This window comes from Ipomoea nil, unplaced genomic scaffold, assembly GCF_001879475.1.
Source record: "Ipomoea nil cultivar Tokyo-kokei standard unplaced genomic scaffold, Asagao_1.1 scaffold1043, whole genome shotgun sequence".
NCBI lineage: Eukaryota > Viridiplantae > Streptophyta > Magnoliopsida > Solanales > Convolvulaceae > Ipomoea > Ipomoea nil.
The window spans coordinates 486,034-512,201 of NW_017617471.1; the positions used below are offsets into that span (position 1 = coordinate 486,034).

General features: G+C 35.8%; 4 protein-coding genes across 5 annotated transcripts; all 4 read left to right on the forward strand.

Moving 5' to 3' along the window:
• The first annotated feature begins 148 nt into the window (after window positions 1–148).
• On the forward strand, window positions 149–1,764 carry LOC109181097. Its single transcript, XM_019330851.1, has 3 exons — window positions 149–221; window positions 573–914; window positions 1,217–1,764. The coding sequence occupies exons 1-3, from the start codon at window positions 149–151 to the stop codon at window positions 1,762–1,764; spliced, it is 963 nt and encodes a 320-aa protein (XP_019186396.1).
• A 6,198-nt stretch (window positions 1,765–7,962) lies between these two features.
• Window positions 7,963–11,938, forward strand: LOC109181994 (threonine dehydratase biosynthetic, chloroplastic-like). The gene is made up of 8 exons (XM_019331988.1): window positions 7,963–8,465; window positions 8,871–9,050; window positions 9,173–9,649; window positions 9,959–10,207; window positions 10,421–10,494; window positions 10,698–10,815; window positions 11,206–11,340; window positions 11,482–11,938. The coding sequence occupies exons 1-8, from the start codon at window positions 8,010–8,012 to the stop codon at window positions 11,620–11,622; spliced, it is 1,830 nt and encodes a 609-aa protein (XP_019187533.1). The 5' UTR covers window positions 7,963–8,009; the 3' UTR covers window positions 11,623–11,938.
• Window positions 11,939–12,390: 452 nt separating this feature from the next.
• On the forward strand, window positions 12,391–14,119 carry LOC109181996 (GDSL esterase/lipase At5g03820-like). Of its 2 annotated transcripts, none has more exons than XM_019331991.1 (5): window positions 12,391–12,739; window positions 12,897–13,027; window positions 13,139–13,372; window positions 13,448–13,703; window positions 13,786–14,119. In XM_019331991.1, the coding sequence occupies exons 1-5, from the start codon at window positions 12,496–12,498 to the stop codon at window positions 13,974–13,976; spliced, it is 1,056 nt and encodes a 351-aa protein (XP_019187536.1). In that variant the 5' UTR covers window positions 12,391–12,495; the 3' UTR covers window positions 13,977–14,119. The 2 variants fall into 2 exon arrangements, with proteins under 2 accessions (XP_019187536.1, XP_019187535.1); XM_019331990.1 differs by having other exon boundaries at window positions 12,451–12,739; window positions 13,139–13,384; window positions 13,439–13,703.
• An 8,373-nt stretch (window positions 14,120–22,492) lies between these two features.
• On the forward strand, window positions 22,493–25,681 carry LOC109181995 (threonine dehydratase biosynthetic, chloroplastic-like). Its single transcript, XM_019331989.1, has 8 exons — window positions 22,493–22,982; window positions 23,286–23,465; window positions 23,559–24,035; window positions 24,112–24,360; window positions 24,655–24,728; window positions 24,834–24,951; window positions 25,042–25,176; window positions 25,300–25,681. Exons 1-8 carry the CDS (start codon window positions 22,533–22,535, stop codon window positions 25,435–25,437), a joined length of 1,821 nt encoding a protein of 606 aa, XP_019187534.1. The 5' UTR covers window positions 22,493–22,532; the 3' UTR covers window positions 25,438–25,681.
• The last annotated feature ends 487 nt before the right edge of the window (window positions 25,682–26,168 follow it).

Sequence of the window (26,168 nt, forward strand, 5' to 3'; positions counted from 1 at the left end):
TGGGGTGGGGACCGATAGCATAAGTACGGAAAACGGATCAATGAGCTGACAAGGGAACAGCAGCGACTAAGGGGGCGTACTGACCCGGCCTCGCTTGCAGAGTTCCAGCGCCTAGAACAGTTGTTAAGCTGCACTGAAGCTCAGGAGGATGCCTATTGGAGGCAGAGAGCCAAACAGCACTGGCTTAAGGAGGCGGATGCTAATACGAAATTTTTTCACAGGTATGCCTCTCACCGAAAAAAGAAGAATACTATTTCTAGACTGATGAATGATGATGGGGTTTGGGTAGAGGGGGAGCCTATGAAAAATATTATCTTGCAATATTATAATCGTATTTTTTGTGCTGGAACCCCGGGAACTGGGGAGGGATTTTTTGAGGGGATTACTCCGCGAGTCACACAGGCACAAAATGAGTCTTTGCTGCGGCCTTTTGAATTGGAAGAAGTTAAGGGTGCATTTTTTTCAATGTTCCCGAATAAGGCACCAGGTCCGGATGGAATGAATCCGGGCTTCTATCAGCATTTTTGGGATGTGGTGGGGGGATGTGGTGAGTTTTATAATAAATTGTGTAGAGTCTTGTGATTTTCCGCCCGGGTTGACTGAAACCGATATTGTTTTGATCCCTAAGAAGAACACCCCTGAGCTTGTAACTGACTTGCGCCCTATAGCTCTCAGTAATGTGGTCTATAGAGTTATGGCAAAGATGTTGGCTAATAGAATGAAGCCATTGATGGAAGGAATAATATCTGAGTCACAAAGTGCTTTTATCCCAGATAGACTGATAACGGATAATATATTATTAGCTGCGGAAGTGGGCCATTTCCTGAATAGAAAGCAGTGTGGGGTGGGGGGATGGAGTGCTCTCAAACTGGACATGGCAAAGGCATATGATCGGGTGGAATGGTCTTTCCTCCGTAAGATGATGTTGGCGTTGGGTTTTCATGGTGGTTGGGTCGAATTGATTATGAAATGTGTCACCACAGTATCCTATAATATTCAGGTGAATGGCTTAAGATGTGATCCTATTATACCCACTCGTGGATTAAGGCAAGGGGATCCTTTATCCCCGTATCTATTTATTATCTGTGCAGAAGGACTTTCATTATTATTACAGCAGGCACATACTGTGGGATCATTGCATGGATGCCGGGTAGCGAGAGGAGCCCCCCAATCTCTCATCTATTCTTTGTGGATGATAGTCTTTTGTTTTTTAAAGCCAATGTGGAGGAAGCAGGTGAGATTAAAAGATGCCTATCTGTATACGAGGATTTGTCTGGCCAGGCAGTTAACTATCATAAGTCGAGTATATGTTACAGTAAGAATACAAGTAATGTTGATAGGGAAAATGTGGCTCAGATTTTGGGAGTGACACAGGCTCCGAATTTTGGCAAGTATTTGGGACTCCCCTCTTTTGTTGGAAGACACAAAAGGGCAGTTTTTGCGTATGTTGAGGATAAAATCCGTCAAAGGATTGGGTCATGGAATAAAAAACTGCTCACGCAGGCGGGTAAGGAAATTCTTTTGAAAACTGTAGCACAATCTATGCCTACGTTTTCAATGAGTGTTTTTTTGCTACCTATATCTGTGTGTACGGCGATAGAGAGAATTATGAATCGGTATTGGTGGGACTCTGGAACTGACAGGCGAATACATTGGAAGGCATGGGACAAGTTGTGTATCCCTAAGAAATATGGGGGGTTGGGTTTTAAAGATTTGCGTGCTTTTAATCTAGCAATGCTAGGGAAACAGCGTGGCGAATGTTGACTAAACCTGAGTCCCTGGTGGCGCGTGTGTATAAGGCCCGTTATTTTCCAAGAGGATCTTTTATTGATGCACAAGTGGGAAATAATCTCAGTTTCTGCTGGCGGAGTATCATGGCAGCAAAGAGTATAGTTTGTGGTGGGGTAAGGCGCAGAATTGGTAACGGGGAATCTACACTCATATGGACCCACCTCTGGTTACAGGATGATCATGACCCTATGGTACAGACAGAAATGCCATTATAGTTACAAGGAGCCAGGGTCTCAGGTTTGATTGATCAACAAACGGGTAATTGGGACCCATCAATTCTAACTGATCTATTTCAGCCTAGTGATGTAACAGAGATTTTGAAAATCCCTATCTCACTGGATTATGATGATACCTGGTACTGGTATGGGGACCCAAGAGGGGAGTATTCTGTTAAGAGTGGATACCGGCTAATAGTAGGAAATTATCAAGGAAATAATGGGATATTTACGAAATGGCTACACTTATGGAAGCTCAAAGTCCCACCAAAATGGAAAATGTTTCTTTGGAGAGCCACTAGTGATATATTGCCTACCACTACAAACTGCCTACCACTACAAACTTGCTTATAAAGAGGGTGGATGTGGATCCACAATGTGCCATGTGTGGAATATCTCAAGAGGACACAATGCATGCTTTAGTGTTGTGTGATTATGCAAGAAACATTTGGGAAAAATCCAACCTCACGATCCCCAATATAGTCACAAATGTTTTTCATGATTGGTTTAGTGAACTCTTAAATGTTCTAGACTCTGGTGGAATGTTATATGCAGCAGCAATTCTTTACAATGTTTGGAGAGCAAGGAACATGGCGGTCTGGGAGGCAACGTTACCGCGCCCCGAGTCGGTACTCAAGGCCGCAGCTGCTGCCGTTTTAGCGTGGACGCGGGCGCACCCACTGCCCACGCCCCGAACTGCTATGCTGTCATCCGGGACGGTGGGATCCGGGCAGCATGGCGTCGAGTTGCACACTGCCGAGACGTCGCATGGTCCGCCGAGGAGGCTATGCCGTGTGGATGGGGGTTTTATGCACGAGACGGCCAAAGCTGCATTTGGGGCGGTCTTACTAGACACGAACGGAGGCTACGTCTCGGCATGCAGCGGACCGTTACGAGGATGCTCCTCGCCACTTATGGCCGAGGCGCTCGCATGTAAAGAGGCTCTATCATGGTTGAAGGATCGGGGAGAACAGAATGTCGAGATATATACGGACTGTTTGGCACTGCATCACTATCTTACTACACCAACCGTTGTGCTGCGCACGTACTTAGGCTATGCCATTGACAGCTGCAGGCTTACTTCATCTTTATTTCAGTCTTGTTCGTTTCATTTAATTCCTATATTAGATAATTATTTAGCTCATGCTTTAGCAACTACGGCTTACCAGCAAACTGCTACTATGTATTGGGATCTGCTCCCACCAGACATTCTTTCGGCCTATTTTTAATGAAGTACCATATATATTTCAAAAAAAAAAAAAAAGAATGATTCAGACACTAAGGGTGTGTTTGGTTGGTGGGTTTTGCCCATAGGAATGGGTATGAAAGTGATTGTTGTTGTTTGGTTAATAGGTTTTTAGAATACTACTATGGGTTTCGAATACCCCATCAATTGAAAAACTCATACCCAAATACAATAAGGGTTTCATTCCCTTATTCATTCTTAACCACTACTATTAGTAACCATTCCCATCCACCTTACTACCAAACATGTTAAATACTTTCACCAAAACTCATTACCATTACCAAGTATTTGATACCCATTCCAATTTCAATTCCTATGTGCGAACTAAACACACCCTAAATGTTCAAACTTGATTTGAGTTATTAAACCCAATCTAAATTTAGTGAGGCAATTTTACTTGTAGCAAGTTTGGCTTTGGAAATGAAATAATATTAATGAAAATAGGTCCCATAAAAAATTAGAGATAGTTTTTTCAATCTCACCACTATATTTAATTTACTGCAATGTCCAATATAACCAATTTAATAATAACCAATAAAGTTAAGACCTCTAATGAAAATTAAAAATATTAATTAATTATTAATTGAAATGAATAGTTTATATTATTTAAATTTTAATATTTTTATTATTATTACTTTTTTATTTTACTATCTATTATACTCATAATATCAATATTTTTCTTAAGTATCTTTAGCGTCATGTTAGTGCAAACTTTAGTAACGAAATATTTTATTAACTATTTATTATTCTTTAACTTACTCATTTATTTTCATAAGGAATGACTTACTTCGAACCCCATCCCAATTAAAATTGGTATACTTGTTGAACATATACTATAAATATATTAGCGTGTATTAAAAACATACAATATAAAATTTAACATGAACTTTGATTAATTAATTAAAAATTCATTTCTGTCAGAACGAACAACACGATGAAGCATGGATCACGCCAAACTAGTAAATTATTAATAGAATTTTGTGTTGCAAAAACTATATTGGAGTACGTACTATCCAGTTCTAAAACTGCTATTGCACCAGTTAATCAAATATTTATGCCACGGGTCATATTTAAGGATTCTTAAAATATTTACTTTTATAGAAAATTTGATATATTGCATTGATATACAACATGATACCAAATAATAATCTAATAAATTATGAAACACTAATTTAATAATACATATTATTAAACATTAAACTATTAGCGCAATACGTGTGTGGTAACTAGTTGAATTCATACAAATAAATAACTCATTTTTATTGCCTTCCAAACGTTGGTCAAATTAGGGCAATCAAACAAAAAACAAACAACCCAAACGTACGATCATGCCTCCAAGAGTCCAAGGTTGCTTAAACACTTCAAACATAATAGTTTGGCAACAATAAGTCAATAAACAAAGCAGTGTCTGTAGTCTGTCTCTATCCAACTTTATATTTTTATAGTTTATGCATTTTTTAATTTTACTTGATCCAAACTTGTTATAAAACGTTATAACAATTTTTAGTTTTTTTATTAGTTTTCGACCTCAAAAATAAAAAAGTCGACCTTGTCCAAATGAATAGATGATGCACGAAACATCATAGTGTCCTTTCAGCCATTTCATCAAATTGAATCATCTTAGCACATACACGTGAGGCAATCAACATGAATGACTTAAAGATAAACTTCACGTACTCCTTGTTGGCATGTCTTCCATGCATGATTAACACTATAAAAACAAGTTTTCTTAACAGAAAAAAATGACTTTTGAACTGAAACTCTCTTAGTATCGTTCGATCTTACTATAACTTCCCGTCCATATATAAACTCTAATGATATGTATACTAAGAATAGCTCATATATAAAAATATTACTTTCTTCATCAATAATACTTCTAATTAACGCGTCAATATAACATGTTATTGGGAACAATATTACACGTTATTACCAAGTAATTAACATTATCAAGTTTAATAATTTCATTTAAATTAGTAAATACTTAATAGTACGAATATATTTGACACTACCTTTTCTTTGAGTCAATGAGATACACATTGACTATTGAGTAGACGACAGGGCATTGTTTGTTATACAAATCAAATACATTAATAAATGGTATCCAACTATAAATTATGACATAAACAAACCAACGCTGTACAAAAAATGATGGTTGTTAGGTTGTAGGGTTGTGTTGATTTAAATAATAAAAATTTAATAATAATTATTTAAAAGGCACTTCACAAATATCTCCACCTTACGAGGATAATTAAATAACTATGAAATTATTATTAATTGGAACAACAATTTGTATCAAATATGAAATTAGGTATACTCTAAAAAACAAGATTGTGCAAGATTTGAAATTTTCGACTAATCCAACGGATTTGAAATTCGAAACAATGGGTGGAGCGGGTATCCGAAACCGGATCTCATAACTGAACCATTCCATTAATTGTAGCAGGTATATTTAATCGGGTATGGTTCTTTAAAAAAATAAAAAAAAAAATACCCGGATCGTCCGAATACCTGAATATATATGCCTATATATGTGTTTAAGGTTTTTCCTAATATTAGTAATATGAATTATGGTTAATGATAATTTATTATGTTAAAAAATGTTACAGTGAAAGTTACAAATGTCTGGTTAGTGTTAATTTATTATATTAAGTGTTAATGTGGAACTGTGGAAGCCTTGAATTTATGTACATGAGCTCCAATACTCCAAATGAGTATTAGAGTATACGATGAACGTTGAAAGTTATGAACTTCAATTCAGATTAATTAATTATGAAATGAAAAAATAATAATTAATTTTATGGAATTATGGACCCTTGGTGATTTCGCATGTGTGGAAGCCCAAAATGTTAATGTACTTAAATATTGAATTGTGTCATGTGTGTGATTGTGTTATGCGTCTAATCACACTGACACTGACTTTATCTTATTTTCCCTACTGAATTATAATACCCATCTCTAAAGATAAAAGTATTAGCTTGTATAGTCAACTTCATATAGTATATATTGAGAAACCTTTTTTGGGGTGAAAGTTGTAGCTATGGAGAGAAATCAATCTCAGCAGCAAACTATGCATCCCCTCAATCTGTTTCTGCAAAGAAAAAAAAAATGAGATTGAATCAAGATCCAAAGTATATGATCGTTTTAAAAAAGATCAAATGCAGTAATGACATGGTTATTAGAGTAAAGTGTACTTATTGTGCAACAATGTTTGCTTGTGACTTGTGAGTCAAAAAGCATGACATATCTTAAGGCACCATATGCTTAAGTGCCTAAAGAGTCTACACTCCAAAACACTCCAAATATGTTAGACAATCACTTATTTCATTTTTGCATGTGGTTACTCCTATTGCAATTGACAATGGGGTTAGTGAAGGGATTTTAAGTACTTGGGTGTTCAATCAATAAGCAATTAAGAGAGCTCTAGCAAAAATGATAACAATTGATGAGCTTCATTTTCATATTTGTAGAGGGGTAGGGGTTTAGGAAATTAATTGTTGTTGCTTTATTGCATGTCTTATATTTAAAGGCCAATCTAAATGGATTATAAGTAGAGATATCTATCAAATAGTCACTAATGAGAGGTTAAATATAAAGAAAATGTTTAGGACATATTCTAAAAGAGTTAGTATTACGATTGATATTTGGACTTCTTTCTAGAGGATAAATTAAATAGACATTTTTTTAAAAAATAATTATTTCATTTATTTGTCATTCTCCAATAAATTATTCTTCCAAAAAATTATTTGTCATTCTCCAATAAATTATTGCTTATATGTAGGGATGAGTTGAGTTTGATTTGAACCGAACCCAACACTATAGCAATCGAACTGAAATAGTAAGGATGATGTTTGTTACTATTCATAACCATAAATAAAATAAAATAAAATAATTGTTGAATTTAGACTATTTAAAAATTTAAAAATATAATTTAAAAAAATAAAGAAACAAATAAAAATTAAACTGGCGGTTCAAACTAAAACTATATAATTATAATAAATGTGAATTGGAATCCAACAGATTTGTAAACACCTTTTGTAAATGATAAATATGTTCGATTCTGGTTCACATTTATTAAGATTTCAGTTTTGGTTTGAACAATCGGTTCAAAATTTATTTATTTCTTGATTTTTGTAAATGATATTTTATATTTTAAAATAGTTTAAATTCAACAACTATTTTATTTTTTTCTAATTTGAAATCGTAACAAGAGTTGTTCCTACCGTTTCAATTTGATTGCTAATTTGCTATAGTGCTCTGTTCGGTTCAAATCAAACCATGGTCATCTCTAAGTATAAGTAATATTTTGTTAAAGAAAAAAAAATAAATGAAATAAATATTTTAAGGGTAAAAATATCCATTTAACATTAAAGAGGGAAAACGTCACATTTAAAATAATTAAAGGGATAAATGTAAATACATGAATAACTCAGAGAAAAAATGTGCTCCAAACTTATAATTTAAATAAAAAAAGTGTCATTTTTCTTCAAATAAAAATATATAAAATTACTATTCGAAAATATTTCCCCATTTTACCTAACAAATTGATACGAATTATGAAGTACAAAGTGTCAACACCACATCGACTCAAACCCACAACATATCATAGGAGTTACAAAGTTTATTTAGTACTCCGTAAATCGTAATTAATTATTTTGCGGGAAATGAGAAACTGCGTAAATTAATCATGTCTGCCCTATAAATGTTCATAAAGCTGACAACTTTCTTCGCCCTGCTTCCTTGACCACTCCCAGGCCGCCATGGACGTTCTCCGTTTCGCCAGTACACAATCTCCCAATCTCCGGTGCAAGCCCGTGCCGCCGGCCGCTGCCATTGCTCCCAATTACACCGTCAAGGCCGCCGATGTAAGGAGAGCGACTAGCGGAGCTTCAATTCGCGCTGCGCTCTCGAGGCCGGAGGCGCAGGTTTTGTCCGCCACGTCCACAGCCGCCGAGAAGCAGTTGCGGCCTGCGACGCGGCCTGAATTGCCGGTAGTGTCTCCGGGCTCCTTGACCAGTGAGCCTGGATGCGTTATTCCGAATCTCGCTTGCCACGATGGAAATGAGTCCTATAGCTACAGAGCTGTAGAGTATTTGACCGCGATACTGTCATCTAAGGTATACGATGTAGCTTTTGAGTCGCCGTTGCAACTCGCCTCGAAGCTCACGGCGAGGCTGGGGAACAAAATCTGGCTCAAAAGGGAGGATCTTCAACCTGTATGCCCCCTGATTTTTCTTTTCATTCTATGATTTTCCCTTTCCCCTTGACTATAATTACGACATCTTTTGTTTCAAAGTTTTATTTTAAAAATATATTAATTTTTCTCGAAAACTCTATAAATTTATAACAGCATAATGCCGGTTACCTGCTAAATCACAGCTGAAGAAGTGAAACGAATTATTATTATTATTATTAACGTGGTCTATTGTTTACTCCGAAAAGACTAAAACCTCAAAGATCATTTACTGCTAGTAAAGTGCAAAGAAAACAGTAAACTTGCAATCCATTGTAATAATATCTGGATGTTACCCAAGCATGGAAGCTTTTGTTGCTGAAATCTTGCAGTTTTCCTTCAATGGAACATAATAATATCATTGATGTTTTCCTGAATTCATTGGCAGGTCTTCTCATTCAAACTTCGAGGAGCTTATAATATGATGGCTAAACTCCCAAGGGAGGTATTGGATAGAGGAGTTATCTGTTCATCTGCTGGTAATCATGCCCAAGGGGTTGCTCTATCTGCACAGAAACTTGGGTGTGATGCTGTGATTGTAATGCCTGTTACTACACCTGAGATCAAGGTTAGGCTTTACTCTGTATGCTTATATGGTTATTCTATTTTTCTATTTAAACGTTCCTTCAGTTACTTTGCCTTCCACCCCAATTCTCTAAAACCCTATCATGAATTTTGATATCTGAGCAGTGGAGATCAGTTGAGAGATTAGGGGCTACTGTTGCTCTTGTGGGGGACTCGTACGATGAAGCACAAGCATATGCAAAAAAGAGGGCTGGAGAGGAAGGGCGCGCATTCATCCCTCCTTTTGATCACCCTGATGTCATTGCTGGGCAGGGTACAGTTGGAAAGGAGATCATAGGCCAAGCAAAATGTCCAATACATGCAATATTTGTTCCTGTTGGTGGTGGTGGGCTCATTGCAGGTATTGCTGCCTTTGTGAAAATGGTTAATCCAGAAGTAAAGATAATTGGAGTTGAGCCACATGATGCAAATGCTATGGCATTATCACTACATCATGGTGAAAGAGTAATGCTGGACCAAGTAGGAGGTTTTGCAGATGGTGTAGCAGTCAAAGTGGTAGGTGAAGAAACCTTCGGTATATGCAGAGAATTAATAGATGGAGTAGTTTTTGTTGGCCGTGATGCTATGTGTGCCTCAATAAAGGTTAGTCATCCATTTTGGCTTCCAAATTCATCATGCCTTTATATTAGTTCCATACATCTTGAAGATTTTAAGCAGAGACTGCATGTCAAACACTGTGGTTGAGCCAGTTAATCCTCTTTCTACAGATTGAAATTGTGTATATGTACCCACGCTTCAATCTCAAAATCTTACAAATATAAAATTTCTCTCTCTTAAGTGCATAGCTAATTTTTTGTGTGCATTAAGTGTATAACAACTAATTTGATAAAAATGTGTTTTTGAGATTTTGAATGGTTTCTTTTAAGTACTCAGTTTCTCTCTTGTATATAGGATATGTTTGAAGAGAAAAGGAGCATTTTAGAGCCGGCAGGTGCTCTTTCCCTTGCAGGAGCTGAAGCATACTGCAAGTATTACAACCTCAAGGATGAAAATATAGTAGTAATAACCAGTGGAGCTAACATGAACTTTGATAGACTAAGATTGGTAACTGAACTAGCAGATGTTGGTAGAAAACGTGAAGCTGTTCTTTCAACCAATTTGCCTGAAGAGCCAGGGAGTTTCAAGAAATTTGTTGAACTTGTGAGTAATACACAGTTCTTATTACGATTATGCAATATTTTATCTTATATAACATTATAATTGAATAAGAAATAAGGGGAAGAAAAGGAAAGAAAATGTATTATCAAGTAAATAATAGTTTATTCTAATTTTTCCCGTGTTACTAGCCCCTTCAACCTTATCCTCATATTTTCCAGTCATTTTATGTCTGATATATATTAAACTGAATTGCAGGTGGGGCCCATGAACATTACTGAATTCAGATACAGATACAGTTCTGGTCAAGGACAAACTCTGGTACTATACAGGCAAGAGTTCTATGATCTTTTAAAGATATTTATGTGTGTGTGTGTTTAATTTTCTGCATATAGGTTATCTTCAACTTTATTATAAAACAAAGGATGTCTGAAAATGACATGCAGAACATTTTGTTTCATTTATTGTCTTTCCATGTCTTGAATTGCCTAGAACAAAGTTTCATTTTGAACTATTATGTTTTGGAATATTGCAGTGTTGGTGTTCATACAAAAATGGAACTTGATGCAATGGTGGAGAGGATGACACTCTCTCAATTACATACCATTGATCTGACAGATAATGACCTTGTCAAAGATCATCTACGCCATTTGGTACTGTCTCTTTGGATCTCATTATTTGGAGGGTTCCGTTATCTGATTTGGATTGATTTCAGCAAATTGTCTCATTGTTTTTACTCATTTGGCTATATGTGTTAATGTGTATTAGTCAATATAGTGATGAACGACTAGTATTAGCATATTTGTTCATATATGTGAAATTGAATTTCTTGATAATCTGCTTTAACCTTATACTTTATTTTGAGTCAGGACTGTGGTGCTTCTGTGTTTAATAATGAATAGTTACCCTTTTACTTTTTGACAGGTTCCAAAATTTATGCTTTCTATTGTGTATCCCAATTAATTCATCACAGCACCTAGTTTTCTTTCCCATTATGGGCATTACGTGCTTTTTTGTAACCTTTCACGCTGAATCTCTTTCAGATTGGTGGCCGATCTAGTGTACAAGATGAACTTCTTTGCCGGTTTGTTTTCCCAGAGAGGCCTGGTGCCCTAATGAAATTTTTAGACGCTTTCAGCCCACGATGGAATATAACTTTGTTCCATTACCGTTCACAGGTTGCCATTTCTTACCACCTTTTACTTTTATTTTCTCTCCATCTGCAAGACATTATTTTCTCTCCATCTGCAAGACATTATTTTCTTCTGGATATTATTGAACTAACTAATGTTTCTATCTGTGCTATTGCAATTCAAAAGGGAGAAGCTGGTGCAAATGTGTTGGTTGGTCTTCAAGTTGCCAGCAACGAGATAGATGAGTTTAAGCAACGAGCCAACAATCTGGGTTTTGAGTATGCTGTGGAAACCTGTAACGAGGCTTTCCAACTCTTGATGCATTAAGCAGGTCCATCAGAATATCACTCATGCTTGGCGCAAAAGCTTTATAGCATTTTACAGTCCTATAGATTTCCCAAGAAACCCGTTTTCAGCAGTACTATTAAGGTTATGTAAAACCTATTGTGCCATGCTATGACTGTAGTACTCCTTGGTGTTATTTCTTGATGTTTTCAGGCCTGCCGCCTGCATTTCACATTACTTCCCTGATGTATTTTGGTAATGCAGCATGTATTGTGCCCTTTTATCATCACCCTATAATGTCATATCGTATGTGTACAAATTTGTGCACGGTGCATGTATATACAAATTTCATTTGAAACCGAGTATGGAAAGTTTACAATGCTGATCAGATACCTGTGCTTTTTGCATCGAGTACAACTATGTATCATGTATGCTTTTCAGACTGTATCAGGTACCTTCAACCCTTATCTCTGCAATATCTGGTCAGTGTATTTATACACAAATTTCATTAGAAACTGAGTATGAAAAGGTTGGTCCCCAACCCCATTGTAGTATCAGGTGTAATCTTGAAAACATATATGGTTGTATACTCGGTACAAAGGGTATTGGTGTCGATCGACAATGGAAAAGACTGTTCTAGGAACGTGACTAAGAGCATTGAAGTTTCTGACAGTCTTTGCTTGAACTTAAGCTTGACCATTGGTGTAGCTTGCAGTAGTCATTAAACATCTTCAGGTACCATGGTTCCAGGTTCATCAGAGGGAAGATGGGCTCGTATTAAATTTTTACTGCTGCTTGTAAATGCTATAGCTACTGTCACCTTTTACTTTAAATTCTTCCCATCTACTCTCACCTCTATTTCATTAACAGCACTGCTAAATCCTCTCCCTCTCCAAGAAAAAGAAAGAAAGAAAAATGGGGTTTTCAAGAAGTGTTTGGGGTGTGTTTGTTGCTGCGGCTGTGTTTGCATATGAGGCGGCTAAAGGGGAGCCGATGGTGCCATCACTCTGCATCTTTGGAGACTCTGTGGTGGATTCGGGAAACAACAACAACTTGAACACTGTGATTAAGGCTAACTTCCCACCTTATGGAAGAGACTTTGTCAATCACCAGCCCACTGGAAGGTTCTGCAATGGAAAACTGGCCACAGATTTCACTGGTATTCTATCTGCTGTATTAACACATTACACTTCCTTATCTATGGGTAGTCGCATATAAACATACTTGGTACTGGGTACCAGTTATGATTGGAATTGATGCTGATTGGCACGTTATATACATATTTGACATGCTTCTTCTTTTCTGTCTGGCCACAGCTGAGAACCTTGGGTTCACCTCATACCCTCCAGCTTACCTAAGCCAAGAGGCCAATGGGAAAAGCATTCTTGCTGGTGCCAACTTTGCTTCTGCAGCTTCTGGTTACTATGACAGCACTGCTCAGCTATATGTATATACACACACTCTCTCCCCCTTGTATATATTCTGTTTCAACTCAAAAGTTAACTTGATAGCGAGATGACACACTTATAGTATATATCATTATTTGGTATGTATGCAGCGTGCCATTACACTGCAACAACAGCTAGGATATTACAAGGAGTGGCAAAGCAAAGTTGCGAGTTTGGCAGGGAAAGCTAAGGCCAACAACATAATTTCAGGTGGAATCCACCTTGTGAGTGCAGGGACAAGTGATTTCATCCAGAATTACTATGTTAATCCCATGGTTTGCAGAGCTTACACTCCCGATCAGTTCTCTGATCTCCTCATGCAGTCATACACTACCTTCATTCAGGTCACATATCTCATAATCTACGTGGAATAATATTATAGTCTCACTGTCAACTTAATTAATTGTGACACGTGGCAGAATCTGTATGAGTTGGGGGCGAGGAGGATAGGAGTGACCAATCTACCACCAACTGGCTGCTTGCCTGCTTCGATCACGATGTATGGTGGAGGAAACAACCAGTGTGTTGAAAGGATGAACCAAGATGCCATTTCCTACAACAAGAAGCTTAGCAGCACATCACAAAGCCTAAAGAGCAAGCTCCCAGGCCTCAAACTAGTAGTGTTTGACATCTACCAGCCTCTGCTAGACCTCATCACAAAGCCCTCTGAAAATGGTAACATGCACTATTCTTGATTGAAAGTTGAAAAAGATTAAGACTGCAATATATATATACACACACACAATGAATGTTGCAGGGTTCTTTGAATCGAGGAGGGCCTGCTGCGGGACAGGGACACTGGAAACATCATACCTCTGCAACGAAAGCTCAATAGGGACATGTTCGAATGCCACAGAATATGTGTTCTGGGATGGATTCCATCCATCTCAAGCTGCTAATGATAAGTTGGCTCAGAGTCTGCTGGTTCAAGGATTTGATCTCATCTGATCATCGTGATCGACTTAATTAATGCATGCCCACACTGCATCTACATGCAGATTAACTCATCACTGTTGCCTTGTTGATTATTCCTTACATTTGTATGGTTTGTCTCATGTCTGAATTGAACATGATGCGTTATCATTATGTTAGCTAGTCAAGAATGTCTTTCATAGTAATATGTAGTTGTTGAGTTCAATATGCTAACAATTTGGAGCTTGTATAATTAGAAAACACAGTTTGAACCAAATATTTGAGCGATCAAATGAACACGCAGTAGAGAACTAGAGATCAAGGAGTAATGGAGCAAGTGCAACTCAAATGATTTGTTTAAATATATTTTTGACAGCAGGCTTGAGGAATGTGCTATTTTAAAATTCAATAGAGAGTGTTTTGTCGTCTTTTGAGGTCCTACTTGTCACGAATATGAAATGTACACAAGTTCTAGAAGCGGCTTGAATCCAGGTGTCTGCTAAAACCATGAATTGTGTGGGTGTTATTTGTCCGTTAGAAAAAATCGTAATTACACGAAAAAAAAAGACAATATAATTAACACTAAAAAAATAATGGCGTAATTGATATTTAGGGATTGTTTGGAAAACAGGAAAATTGAAAAATGTTTTCTAGAAAATGAGTTATAGACAAAAAAGAATGAACTTTAAGCTCATAGAGTGCACTATATTAAAGAATTTTGGCTATACAATGGAGTAGGCAAGAAATTTTGTGAGCACAATTCTGGATTAACTTCAGAGTGAAAGGGGACGTTGTATGGCCTTGTTTGGAACATTTAAAGCTTGGGATGCTATATGACATCATTGGGAAGTAGCACAAGAATAGCTGAATTGAAGTAGAGAAAATGTTGAATTAACTAATAATAATTTTCATATATTATTGAATTAAAATATATGGATAAAGTCTTTGGTGTTGGTGGCATCATGATTTGTAGCAAAAATGAGTGATGGTGAATGTACAGATGTGAAATGTCGTCCTCTGGATTTATGACACGTAATATGCAATCACAAGCAACTAGGCACTAGCATAAAGAAATAAGCGAGAAGTTAAGAAAATCATAACAAGGTTAAGGCTACGGTAACTAAACAAAATAACAAAAACACATATGAGCAAGATGCAAACACGAAATAAAGAAATATGACTCAAGCTAGGGAGCATTATATATATAGAATTAGGTTCTGGTGCGGTTAGAGTGCTCAGGTGCGGTTTAATTTGGGCCATTCATCTCGCTTAAATCAACGTCCAGGATTACCAAAATTTTTAAAAAAAAAACGCGGTGGCAATTTTGTAATTTTTGAATCTAGGTCAAAATTAATGTGAGCGGTTCTGTGATTAATGTGCGTGAGTTTTGTATATAAGATGCGTGAGTCTTGTGCATAAGGTGCGTGAATTTTGTGCTTAATGTGCGTGTGGTTGTGCTTAATGTGAGTAGTTGGTAAAACTTAAAGTGTGGGCTTTTGCGTTTAAGGGGCGTGAGATTTGTTCTTAATGTGAGTGAAGTTTGTGCTTAATGTGTGTGAGGTTAGTGATTAATGTCAGTAATTGTTGAAACTTAAAGTCTGTGAGTTAATACTTAAAGTGCGTGAGATTGTGCTTAATGTGCGTGAATTTTGTACTTAATTGCGTGAGTTTGTGCTTAATGTCAGTAGTTGTTGAAACTTAAGGTCTGTGAGTTAATACTTAAATGCGTGGGTTTTGTGCTTAATGTGCGTGAGATTGTGGTTAATGTGCGTGAGTTTTGTACTTAATGTGTGTGAGTTTGTGCTTAAGATCTAACACTTAAAGGTGCATGGCTTTCTTCCAGTTTTTTTTTTTTTTTTTTTTTTTTTTTTTTTAAATTTAAATTTTCATTGATTTGCGCCGTTGATCTAGATTTGATCAACGACTCAAATCTAACCGCACAATCGCACGTGAAGCTATATATATATATATATATATATATATATATATAAAATTATATATAGGGTTAGGTTCCTGTGAGAACATACGGTGCGATTTACACCATTAGGTATGCATAAATGTACCACACAGTGTTGAAAAATACACCATTATGTGTGGTGCATTTTTTTGGTGTTTGGTACGTTTTGTGACATTTCATTTTGGTGCATTTTCGAACACTGTGTGGTGTGTGTATATATATATATATATATATATATATATATATATATATATATATATATATATATATATATATATATATATATATATATATACACACTTTATTCTAAAAATCCCCTATTTAGTCCAATCAAATAGGTTAACCAATAACCCCCCACCCCCAAAGAAACACGTTTTATAATTTTATGTTCGAATTGCCTGCACATGTTGGTGCATTTTCGAACACTGTGTGGTGTGTGTATATATATATATATATATATATATATATATATATACACACTTTATTCTAAAAATCCCCTATTTAGTCCAATCAAATAGGTTAACCAATAACCCCCCACCCCCAAAGAAACACGTTTTATAATTTTATGTTCGAATTGCCTGCACATGTGGTCTCGCAGAGATATTTGCAAACACCAAAGAGAAACTATGCATCTATTATTTATCAAAATCGTGGCCACACAATTTAGAAGTTGAAATCTAAAGGTTTGGACCACAAAGCCATTGTACCAAGGAGAATTCAGTGAGGAAAGGGGCAAATCATAAAAATGGAATAAGAGTGTTTATTTATAGCGTAGATAATTTTAAAGACAAGTGTACATTATGATTAGTCTTTCTTATCCATCATTCACATGTCCATATATGCCTTTATTGCCTTGTGTCTTTACCCATGTCTCCAACTTATGTTGGGACTTGGGACCTCATGTGTCCTAATCATAATTGATATAAATGAATCTCATTTTTATTGCCTTTGAAAATAACCTCTTTCGAATGAGTTAATTCCATATAGGTTCTTTGTCTTTGGTGATTATTTCAAATTTAGTCTCTGACTATTTTTTTTTTTTTTTTTTACCATTTATCACCCCAAATTATTATTTTTAGACACTTTTAGTCATTTTTATGGCTTTTTCTATTTTTAGTAAGTGCATTTTTGTCATTTTATATATTTTTTTTTTCGGGTTTCAACCGGTTTAATTGGTTTAGAACTTTAGGTAACCACTGATTTTTAGTAATCATATTTTTCAACCGGTCTTTAGTAAATATCTAAATCAATTAAACCGGTTTAAACTAGAAAAATTACAAAAGAAAAATATCAAGGGACAAAAATACCCTTATTAAAATAGAAAAAGTTATTAGAAGGACTAACAGTGTCCAAAAAATAATAGTCTGCGATGTTAAATGGTAAAAATGATAATCTGAAACTAAATTTAAAATTACTATCAAAGACAAAGAACCTCCTGTGAAATTAACTCTTTTTCGAATACTAGACAATCAAACAAAAAACAAACAACCCAAACGTTAAATAACTCATTTTTATTGCCTTCGAAACATTGGGCAAATACTAGGACAATCAAACCAAAAATAAAACAAAAGGTGTTAAATTGGCCCATTAAGTCATATGTATAGTGCAATTAGGTCTCTTAAGTAAAAAAAAAAAAACTCTATTGCAGTCCTTTAAATCGATAAAATTGTTCAATTAAGTCCACATTGACTTGTTTATCTGGTTAAACCTATGCGGGTTGACACGTGTCCTTTTTATTTATTTTTTAAATAAAATTTTTTGGAAACCTTAAATAAAGTTTTTTATTTATTAAAACTAAAACATATTATTTATAAAAAAAATTATATTAAAAAAAAAAAAAAACAGCCACCGGCTGTCTTCTTTCTTTACAGCCACAACTGTCCGGCAGTTGAAGCTGTGAAGGGATCTATCTATTGATTGCCCGTGTGCTAATTTGGAGACTACAATCTTGAAAGATGATTATGAATTGGTAATACACAATGGTGGGTGCCATTGCAAAAGAGTGAGATGGCGAGTGCGAGCACCATCGAGTGTTGTTGCCTCATGTAACTCTTCTGATTGCTCCATGAGAGGGAACACTCACTTCATTGTTCCTTCTGAAAAGTTTGAGCTTCTTGGAGATTCTGAGAAGTTCCATAAAACCTATACATTTGGTACTTATACCGCAAAACATACTTTCTGCAAAGTTTGTGGCATTACATCCTTCTACATTCCACGATCAAATCCAGATGTCTTCCTTCGTTCCGGACAGCCGTCTAAGGAAGACGGCCAGGGCTGTCTTCCTTGACAGCCGTGGCTGTCCTCGCAGGACAGCCACCGCCTGTTCGGCGCGATCAGCCAATGGCTTTTTTGTTTTGTTTTGTTTTGTTTTTTTTTTAATATTATATTATATTTTTTTTAATAAATAATATGATTTATTTTAATAAATAAAAATTTATTTAAAAAATAAATTTAAAAAGGACACATGTCAACACCACATAGGTTTAATATGATAATCAAGTCAATGTGGACATAATTGAACAATTTTACCGGTTTAGAGGATTTCAATGGAGCTTCTTTTTATTTATTTATTTATTTATTTTTTTATTTTTAGGGGACCCAATTGCACTATCCGTATGACTTAGGGGGCCAATTTGATACTTTTTCCAAAAACAAACAACCCAAATGTACGATCATGCCTCCAAGAATCCAAGGGGGCCAATTTGAGAACGGTTCGCCCATGAGAGAATTCAAATCGCATGATATTTATTTACATGTTCAGATCTAACGGATGAGAAACACTGATTTTTTAAAAAAACATGGTGGCATTTTCGTAATTGATAATCGAAGTGCAAGTAAAATGTATTACAAGTGCAAGTAGCACTTTCATATAGTGCACCTAAGTACAAGTAAAATATATTATAAGTGCAAGTAAAATGTATTACAAGTGCAAGTAAAATTTACACTGAGCATCAATACTAAGTGCACCTACCATTATAACTAGTTGCACCTATCGTTATAATTAGTTGCACCAATCGTTATAATTAGTTGCATTTAGGTGCACGAATGTTAATAAGGTAAATTACTTGCACTTGTAAGCGATTTTACTTACACTTTTTATTTGCAAAGGGGCACCAACTACTTGCACTTATAACACATTTACTTGCACCAAAATTTGAGTTATTTACGAAAATATCACCACATCATTTTTTAAAAGTTACAGCTGATTCGTTGATCTAGACATGTGTATGACTGTGAGTGGTCCCCCACCCCCAAAGAAACACGTTTTATAATTTTATGTTCGAATTGCGTGCAGGGATTGTTTTATGCATCTATTATTTATCAAAATCGTGGCCACACAATTTAGTCTTTCTTATCCCTTATCCACATGTCTATATATGTCTTTATTGCCCTCCGTCTTCACCCGTTTATTACCGAAATGGTCTCTCGATTATTATGAAATTATCAATTTGATTATCGACAATTTTTCTTACCTAATTAAGTCCTCGACTTTTAAAATGTTAATCATTTTGGCCCTCCGTTAGATCAGGGATTAAAAATCTGTTAAATGAGAGGATATTAATGGAATTTGGCATGAGAAGAACCATTTCCTATCCTATGTTGAGTTAATTTAATTAAACATCTCAGTCCTGAGAGCAATTATACATCTGCCTGTTGATGAGAAATGTGATCGTCCTAAATCATATTTGTTCATATGCATCAAATGCAGTAGGCGTTAATCACTGATAATCCTAATAACTCCAGAGTGCGTAGCATCTGAGTTCATACCTCATGAGGTGATCGATTAAACAAGGGAATCTTCATTTGTTCATATGCATAGAATGCAGTAGGAAAACATCACTGATAATCCTAATAAGTTCATACACCTTGAGTTGATTACAAATGAGGATCTTCCCTCTCTCCAAAACAATATGAATTGATAAGTCATCAGCATCTTAGTACACATTCCAAAAACATAAAGTTGCGAAAAAAGAATCTCGACTGATCCGACGTCTCCACGCCCCAGCACAATCGGGAGGATTAAACCAAATTAACCAATAACAACACTCTGCTCTCTCAATTCTCGCAATATTTGTTTCTCCTTTAACATCGCTCTACTCTGCTCCCTTTCTCTGGGTCTAATCTCCGCCGTTTATTCATTTTTCTTTTTCCGGTGTTTTTCACTTTCTTCTCCTGTGCTCTTCATTTGTAGCTTGAGGTTGTGGTTAACTGGTCATCAAGATCCAGGCTCTTCGTTTTTCCAGTCGCCAGAGAACATTTTTCTATTTCTGGACATACCCTCTTGTTCAGTTTCCTTTAATTTTTGAAGCTTCTCTCCGCCCTGTATTTTCCCATTGTTTCGGAATTGTAATTCATATCGATATTAGTTTTACTTCTTTTCCATATTTGCTTGGCTGTTACTCGGAGCATGTAGTTTCCACGAGATTTTGTTTGGAGGAAAAGCATAATTTTTTTTCTTTATTGAATTAATTGGAAATGAGTCTTCTCCTGCAAAATTCCATTAATACCTTCCATTTAACAGACTTCTAACCCCTAATCTAACGAAGGACTGAATTGATTAACATTTTCAAAGTCGAGAACTTAATTGGATAAGAAAAATTATTAAAGACCAAATTAATAGTTTCACAATATATAGTCGATGAACCATTTCGGTAATAAACTCTCACCCATGTCTCAAACTTCAGTTGGGACCCCATTTCCTCATCATAATTGATTTATAGAAATAAATAACACGTTTTTATTGCCTTTGAAAATAACTTTTTCGAATACTAAGACAATCAAACAAAAAAAACAAACAACCCAAACGTTAAATAACTCATTTTTTTTATTTTTATTTTTTGCCTTCGAAACGTTGGGCAAATGACAATCATATCAAACAAAAAGCAAACAACTCAAATGTACGATCATGCCTCCAAGAATCCAAGTTAAGGTTGCCTAAACACTTCAAACATTATTATTGACTATTTACTAGTTGTTTGTATTCTGTCCCTATCCAACTTTATATTTTTTATATTTTATGCATTTTAAAATTTTACTTGATCCAAACTTGCTATAAAGTGTTATAACAAATTTTAAATTTTTTTATTAGTTTTGATTGGAATATACATGCTTTATTTGGTCGGGGTAGAGCTTTTCCCGACCTCAAAAATCAGGAAGTGCACTTTGCCCAAATGAGTGGATGGCACACGAAATATCAGTGTCCTTTCAACCATTCAATCAAATATAATTGAGTTATCTCAACACAGACATGCACGCGAGGCAACCAATATGACTGACCTAAAGATAAACTTCACGTACTCTTTGTTTGGCAAAATTTTGGCATGTCTTCCATGATTAACACTATAAAAGCTACTCATAGTTTGCTCATTAGAAAAAACAACTTTTGAACTAAAACACTTTTAATATATAATCCGACCTTACTATAACTTCCCGTCCATAAACTCTAATAATATGTGTACTAAGAATAGCTCATATATAAAAATATTATTTTCTTCCTCAATAATATACTTCTAATTGGCACATCAATATAACATGTTATTACCAAATAATTAACATTATAAAGTTTAATAATTTCATTTATGTATTTCTATATATACACACACACTCGCTGAGCAAACCCTATAGTATATTTCATTTTTCTTTGAGCAGTGGCGACCTCCCCTTCTCTATTCTCATCCTCCCTCAAGTCTCAACTCTCAATCTCTTACACTATAGCAATAGAACTGAAATAATAAAGATGGTTCTTGTTACGATTCAGTATTAGAAAATAAAATAAAATAATTTTTAAATTTAGACTATTTTAAAAATAGTAAATAAAATTTACAAAAATAAAGAAATAAATAAATTTTAAATTGACGGTTCAAACCGAAACTGAAATCATAATACTTGTGAACCGAAACCGAACAAATTTGTAAACACTGTTTGTAAATGATAAATTTATTTGGTTCCGGTTCACATTTATTCTAATTTTAATTTCGGTTTGAATCGCGGGTTCAAATTTTAATTAATTAATTATTTTTTAAAAAATTTTATTTTCTATTTTATAATAGTTTAAATTCAACAATTATTTTTTTTTTCAGTTTTGAATCGTAACAAGAACCGTCCCTATTGTTTCAGTTCCATTGGTACAGTGTCATGTTCGGTTCAGATCAAACAGTGGTCATCCCACATATAAGTAATTATTTATTAGAGAATAAAAATAAATGAAATAATTATTTTAATAGTAAAAATGTCAATTTAATATTAAAGAGAACGAAGAAAATTACCACTTTTGAAATAATTAAGGAGACAAATGCAAATATATGAATAACTCAAAGAGAAAATGTGATATAAGTATATAATTCAAGAAAATAAAATACAATTTATCTTAAAATAGGATTAAATGCAAAATTACTATTGGAAAATATCCCCAATTTTGCCTAGCAAATTGACACGGACTACGGGACTACGGGACTAAGGAGTATTTTTTCTTAATAAAGTTTATTTAGTATTCCGTAAATCTTAATTAATTATTTAGCGGGAAATGATAGACTACGTAAATTAATGAATGTCTGCCCTATAAATATCCATGCAGCTTACAAGTTTCTTCAACCTGCTTCCTTGATCACTCCCACTCTCCCATAACCCATTCCGCCATGGACGTTCTCCGTTTCGCCACTACACAATCTCCCTATCTCCTTTGCAAACCCCTGCCGCCGGCCGCTGCCATTGCTCCCAATTACACCGTCAAGGCCGGCGATGTAAGGAGAGCGAGTAGCGGAGCTTTCTTAATTCGCGCTGCGGTCTCGAGGCCGGAGGCGCCGGTTTTGTCCACCACACCCACAGCCGCCAAGAAGCAGTTGCGGTCTGATGACTTGCCGGTAGTGTCTTGGGACTCCTTGACCAGTGAGCCTGGACGCCTTGTTGAGAATCCCGGTTACATCCCAGGAAATGATTCATTTACCTACGAAGCTGTAGACTATTTGACCGCGATATTGTCCACTAAGGTATACGATGTAGCCCTTCGGTCGCCATTGCAGCTCGCCTCGAAGCTCACGGAGAGGCTGGGGAACAATATCTGGTTCAAAAGGGAGGATCTTCAACCTGTATGCCCCCTAGCTGACTTTTCTTTTCATTCTATGATTTTCCTTCAGTTTTCCTTGCTGAAATCACAGCTGAAAATTATAAAATTTCCCGACCACCTGAAAGTGATCTTAAATCAAGTCAAAAGCTTTGTTCCTATCATTTTTGGTATCTGGAAAAACCTTTGTTGTTATTTCCGACCACTTTTTAATTTGCTGGTTACTTTCAGGTGATCGGAAATTCCATAATTTTCAGCAGTGAATGTTGCAGTTTTCCTTCAATGGAACATAATAATATCATTGATGTTTTCCTGAATTCATTGGCAGATCTTCTCATTCAAAATTCGAGGAGCTTATAATATGATGGCTAAGCTCACAAAGGAGGAATTGGATAAAGGAGTTATCTGTGCATCTGCTGGTAATCATGCCCAAGGGGTTGCTTTATCTGCACAGAAACTTGGGTGTGATGCTGTGATTGTAATGCCTGTTACTACACCTGAGATCAAGGTTAGACCGGCTTTAATTTGTATGCTTAATTATATGGTTCATTATTCTCTAAAACCCTATATATACCATGAATTTTTATTTGTATCTGAGCAGTGGAGATCAGTTGAGGCCTTAGGGGCTACTGTTGTTCTTGAGGGGGACTCGTTCGATGACGCACAAGCATATGCACAAAAGAGGGCTGACGAGGAAGGGCGCAAAATCATCCCTCCTTTTGATCACCGAGATATCATTGCTGGGCAGGGTACAGTTGGGAAGGAGATCTTAAACCAAGCAAGGGGGCCAATACATGCAATATTTGTTCCTATTGGTGGTGGTGGGCTTATTGCAGGTCTTGCTGCCTTTGTGAAAATGGTTAATCCGGATATAAAGATAATCGGAGTCGAGCCACATGATGCAAATTCTATGGCATTAGCACTACATCATGGTCATAGAGTAATGCTGGACCAAGTAGGATCTTTTGCAGATGGTGTAGCAGTCAAAGCTGTAGGTAAAGAAACGTTCCGCTTATCCAAAGAATTGATAGATGGAGTAGTTTTTGTTGGCCGTGATGAAATGGCTGCCTCAATAAAGGTTAGTTAGTCATCCCTTAAATCCTTAAGTGTATAATAAAAATGTGTTTTTGAATGGTTTGTTTTTAAATATATAGGATATGTTTGAAGAGAGAAGGAACATTTTAGAGCCGTCGGGTGCTCTTTCCATTGCAGGAGCTGAAGCATACTGCAAGTATTACAACCTCAAGGGCGAAAATATAATAGTAGTAACCAGTGGAGCTAACATGAACTTTGATAGACTAAGATGTATAGCTGAGCTAGCAGATGTTGGTGGACAACGTGAAGCTATTCTTTCAACCAATTTGCCTGAAGAGCCTGGCAGTTTCAAGAAATTTGTTGAACTTGTGAGTAATACACACTTCTTTTTACAATTATGGTCAATTGAAGCATGTGCTCCATCTCAACTAAAAGTTTAAGCTGATAGTTGGACTGCACAGCTTACACGCCCCTTCACGTGTGCGAGGCTCCAAGCAACACGTGGACCGTAGTCTGATACCAAATTGAAACATGTGCTCCATCTCAACTAAAAGTCTAAGCTGATAGTTGGATTGCACATTAATGTTATATGCTCACAACCTTATCTTCATATTTTCCAGTCATTTTATGTCTGATCTGATATATATTAAACTGAATTGCAGGTGGGGCCCATGAACATTACTGAGTTCAGATACAGATACAGTTCTGGTCGAGCACAAAGTTTGGTACTATACAGGCAAGAGTTCTATGATCTTTTAAACATATTTATGTATAATTTTCTGCATGTAGGTTATCTTCAACTTTATTATAAAACTATATATTATGTTTTGGAATATTGCAGAGTTAGTGTTCATACAAAAATGGAACTTGATGCAATGGTGGAGAGGATGATACTCTCTGATTTACATACCATTGATCTCACTGATAATGACCTTGTCAAAGATCATCTACGCCATTTGGTATAATACTTACTGTCTCATTATTTGGATTGATTTCAGCAAATTGTCTCATTGTTTTTAACCTTTAATTTCACTATGAATCTCTTCCAGATTGGTGGGCGATGTAGTGTAGAAGATGAACTTCTTTGCCGGTTTATTTTCCCAGAGAGGCCTGGTGCCCTATTGGAATTTTTAGACGCTTTCAGCCCACAATGGAATATAACTTTGTTCAATTACCGTGCACATGTAGGTTACTATTATTTTATTTTCTCTACATGTGCAAGCTAAGACAGAATTTTCTTCTGGATATTATATTATTGAACTAATTTATAATGTTTAATTTCTATCTGTGCTATTGCAATTCAAAAGGGAGAAGCTGGTGCGAATGTGCTGGTGGGTCTTCAAGTTCCCAGCAACGAGATAGATGAGTTTAAGCAACGAGCCAACGATCTGGGCTACGAGTATGCTATAGAAACCAGCGAGGCTTTCCAACTCTTGATGAATTAATTAAACAGGTCCATCATATCAGAGAGAGTATCACTCATGCTTGGTGCAAAAGTTTTATGGCATTTTACAATGCTATAGATTTCCCAACTCCCAATAAACCCGTTTTCAGCACTACTATTAATAAGGTTATGTAAAACCAATTGTGCAACGTTATGACTGTATTTCTTGATGTTTTCTGGTAGTCTGCATTTCACATTACTTCCCTTATGTATTTTGGTAATGCAGCATGTTGTATGGTTTGTCTCATGTCTGAACTGAACATGATGCGTTATCATTAATGTTAGCTAGTCAAGAATGTCTTTCATACATTAATTATTATGCGTCAGCAGTAGTTAACAATGATCTTTGATAATACCCAGTTGTTGAGGTTATAATATTTGGATAAATCAAACGCCTCAAATATTAATAACTAACTCTTCTTTGTAAGAGTTCAATATGCTCACAATCTGGACCTTATATAATTAGACAAAAAGTTTGAATCAAATGTTGAGTGATCAAATCAACACGCAGTAGAGAACTAGAGATCAAGGAGTAGTACGTGGAGCAAGTGCAACTCAAATCATTTGTTTAAATATATTTTAATTTGACAAACTTATTTTGGCCCAAGGAACGTGTTATTTTAAAATTCATGAGAAAATGTTTTGTCATCTTTTGAGGTCCTACTCGTCACGAATATAAAACGTACACAAATTCTAGAAACAGACTAAATCCAGATATCTGCTAAAACCATG

Excerpts from the sequence above, each read along its gene's own strand:
- LOC109181097 (XM_019330851.1), top strand. The coding sequence starts at position 149 with ATGCCTATTGGAGGCAGAGAGCCAAACAGCACTGGCTTAAGGAGGCGG. Across the intron at positions 222-572 it reads AATACGAAATTTTTTCACAG|AGTCTTGTGATTTTCCGCCC; the intron begins GTATGCCTCTCA and ends TAAATTGTGTAG. Across the intron at positions 915-1,216 it reads GGTGGAATGGTCTTTCCTCC|CCAATGTGGAGGAAGCAGGT; the intron begins GTAAGATGATGT and ends TGTTTTTTAAAG.
- LOC109181994 (XM_019331988.1), top strand. The coding sequence starts at position 8,010 with ATGGACGTTCTCCGTTTCGCCAGTACACAATCTCCCAATCTCCGGTGC. Across the intron at positions 10,208-10,420 it reads TCAAGAAATTTGTTGAACTT|GTGGGGCCCATGAACATTAC; the intron begins GTGAGTAATACA and ends ACTGAATTGCAG. Across the intron at positions 10,816-11,205 it reads AAGATCATCTACGCCATTTG|ATTGGTGGCCGATCTAGTGT; the intron begins GTACTGTCTCTT and ends AATCTCTTTCAG.
- LOC109181996 (XM_019331990.1), top strand. The coding sequence starts at position 12,496 with ATGGGGTTTTCAAGAAGTGTTTGGGGTGTGTTTGTTGCTGCGGCTGTG. Across the intron at positions 12,740-12,896 it reads ACTGGCCACAGATTTCACTG|CTGAGAACCTTGGGTTCACC; the intron begins GTATTCTATCTG and ends GTCTGGCCACAG. Across the intron at positions 13,704-13,785 it reads CACAAAGCCCTCTGAAAATG|GGTTCTTTGAATCGAGGAGG; the intron begins GTAACATGCACT and ends TGAATGTTGCAG.
- LOC109181995 (XM_019331989.1), top strand. The coding sequence starts at position 22,533 with ATGGACGTTCTCCGTTTCGCCACTACACAATCTCCCTATCTCCTTTGC. Across the intron at positions 24,036-24,111 it reads AAATGGCTGCCTCAATAAAG|GATATGTTTGAAGAGAGAAG; the intron begins GTTAGTTAGTCA and ends TTAAATATATAG. Across the intron at positions 24,361-24,654 it reads TCAAGAAATTTGTTGAACTT|GTGGGGCCCATGAACATTAC; the intron begins GTGAGTAATACA and ends ACTGAATTGCAG.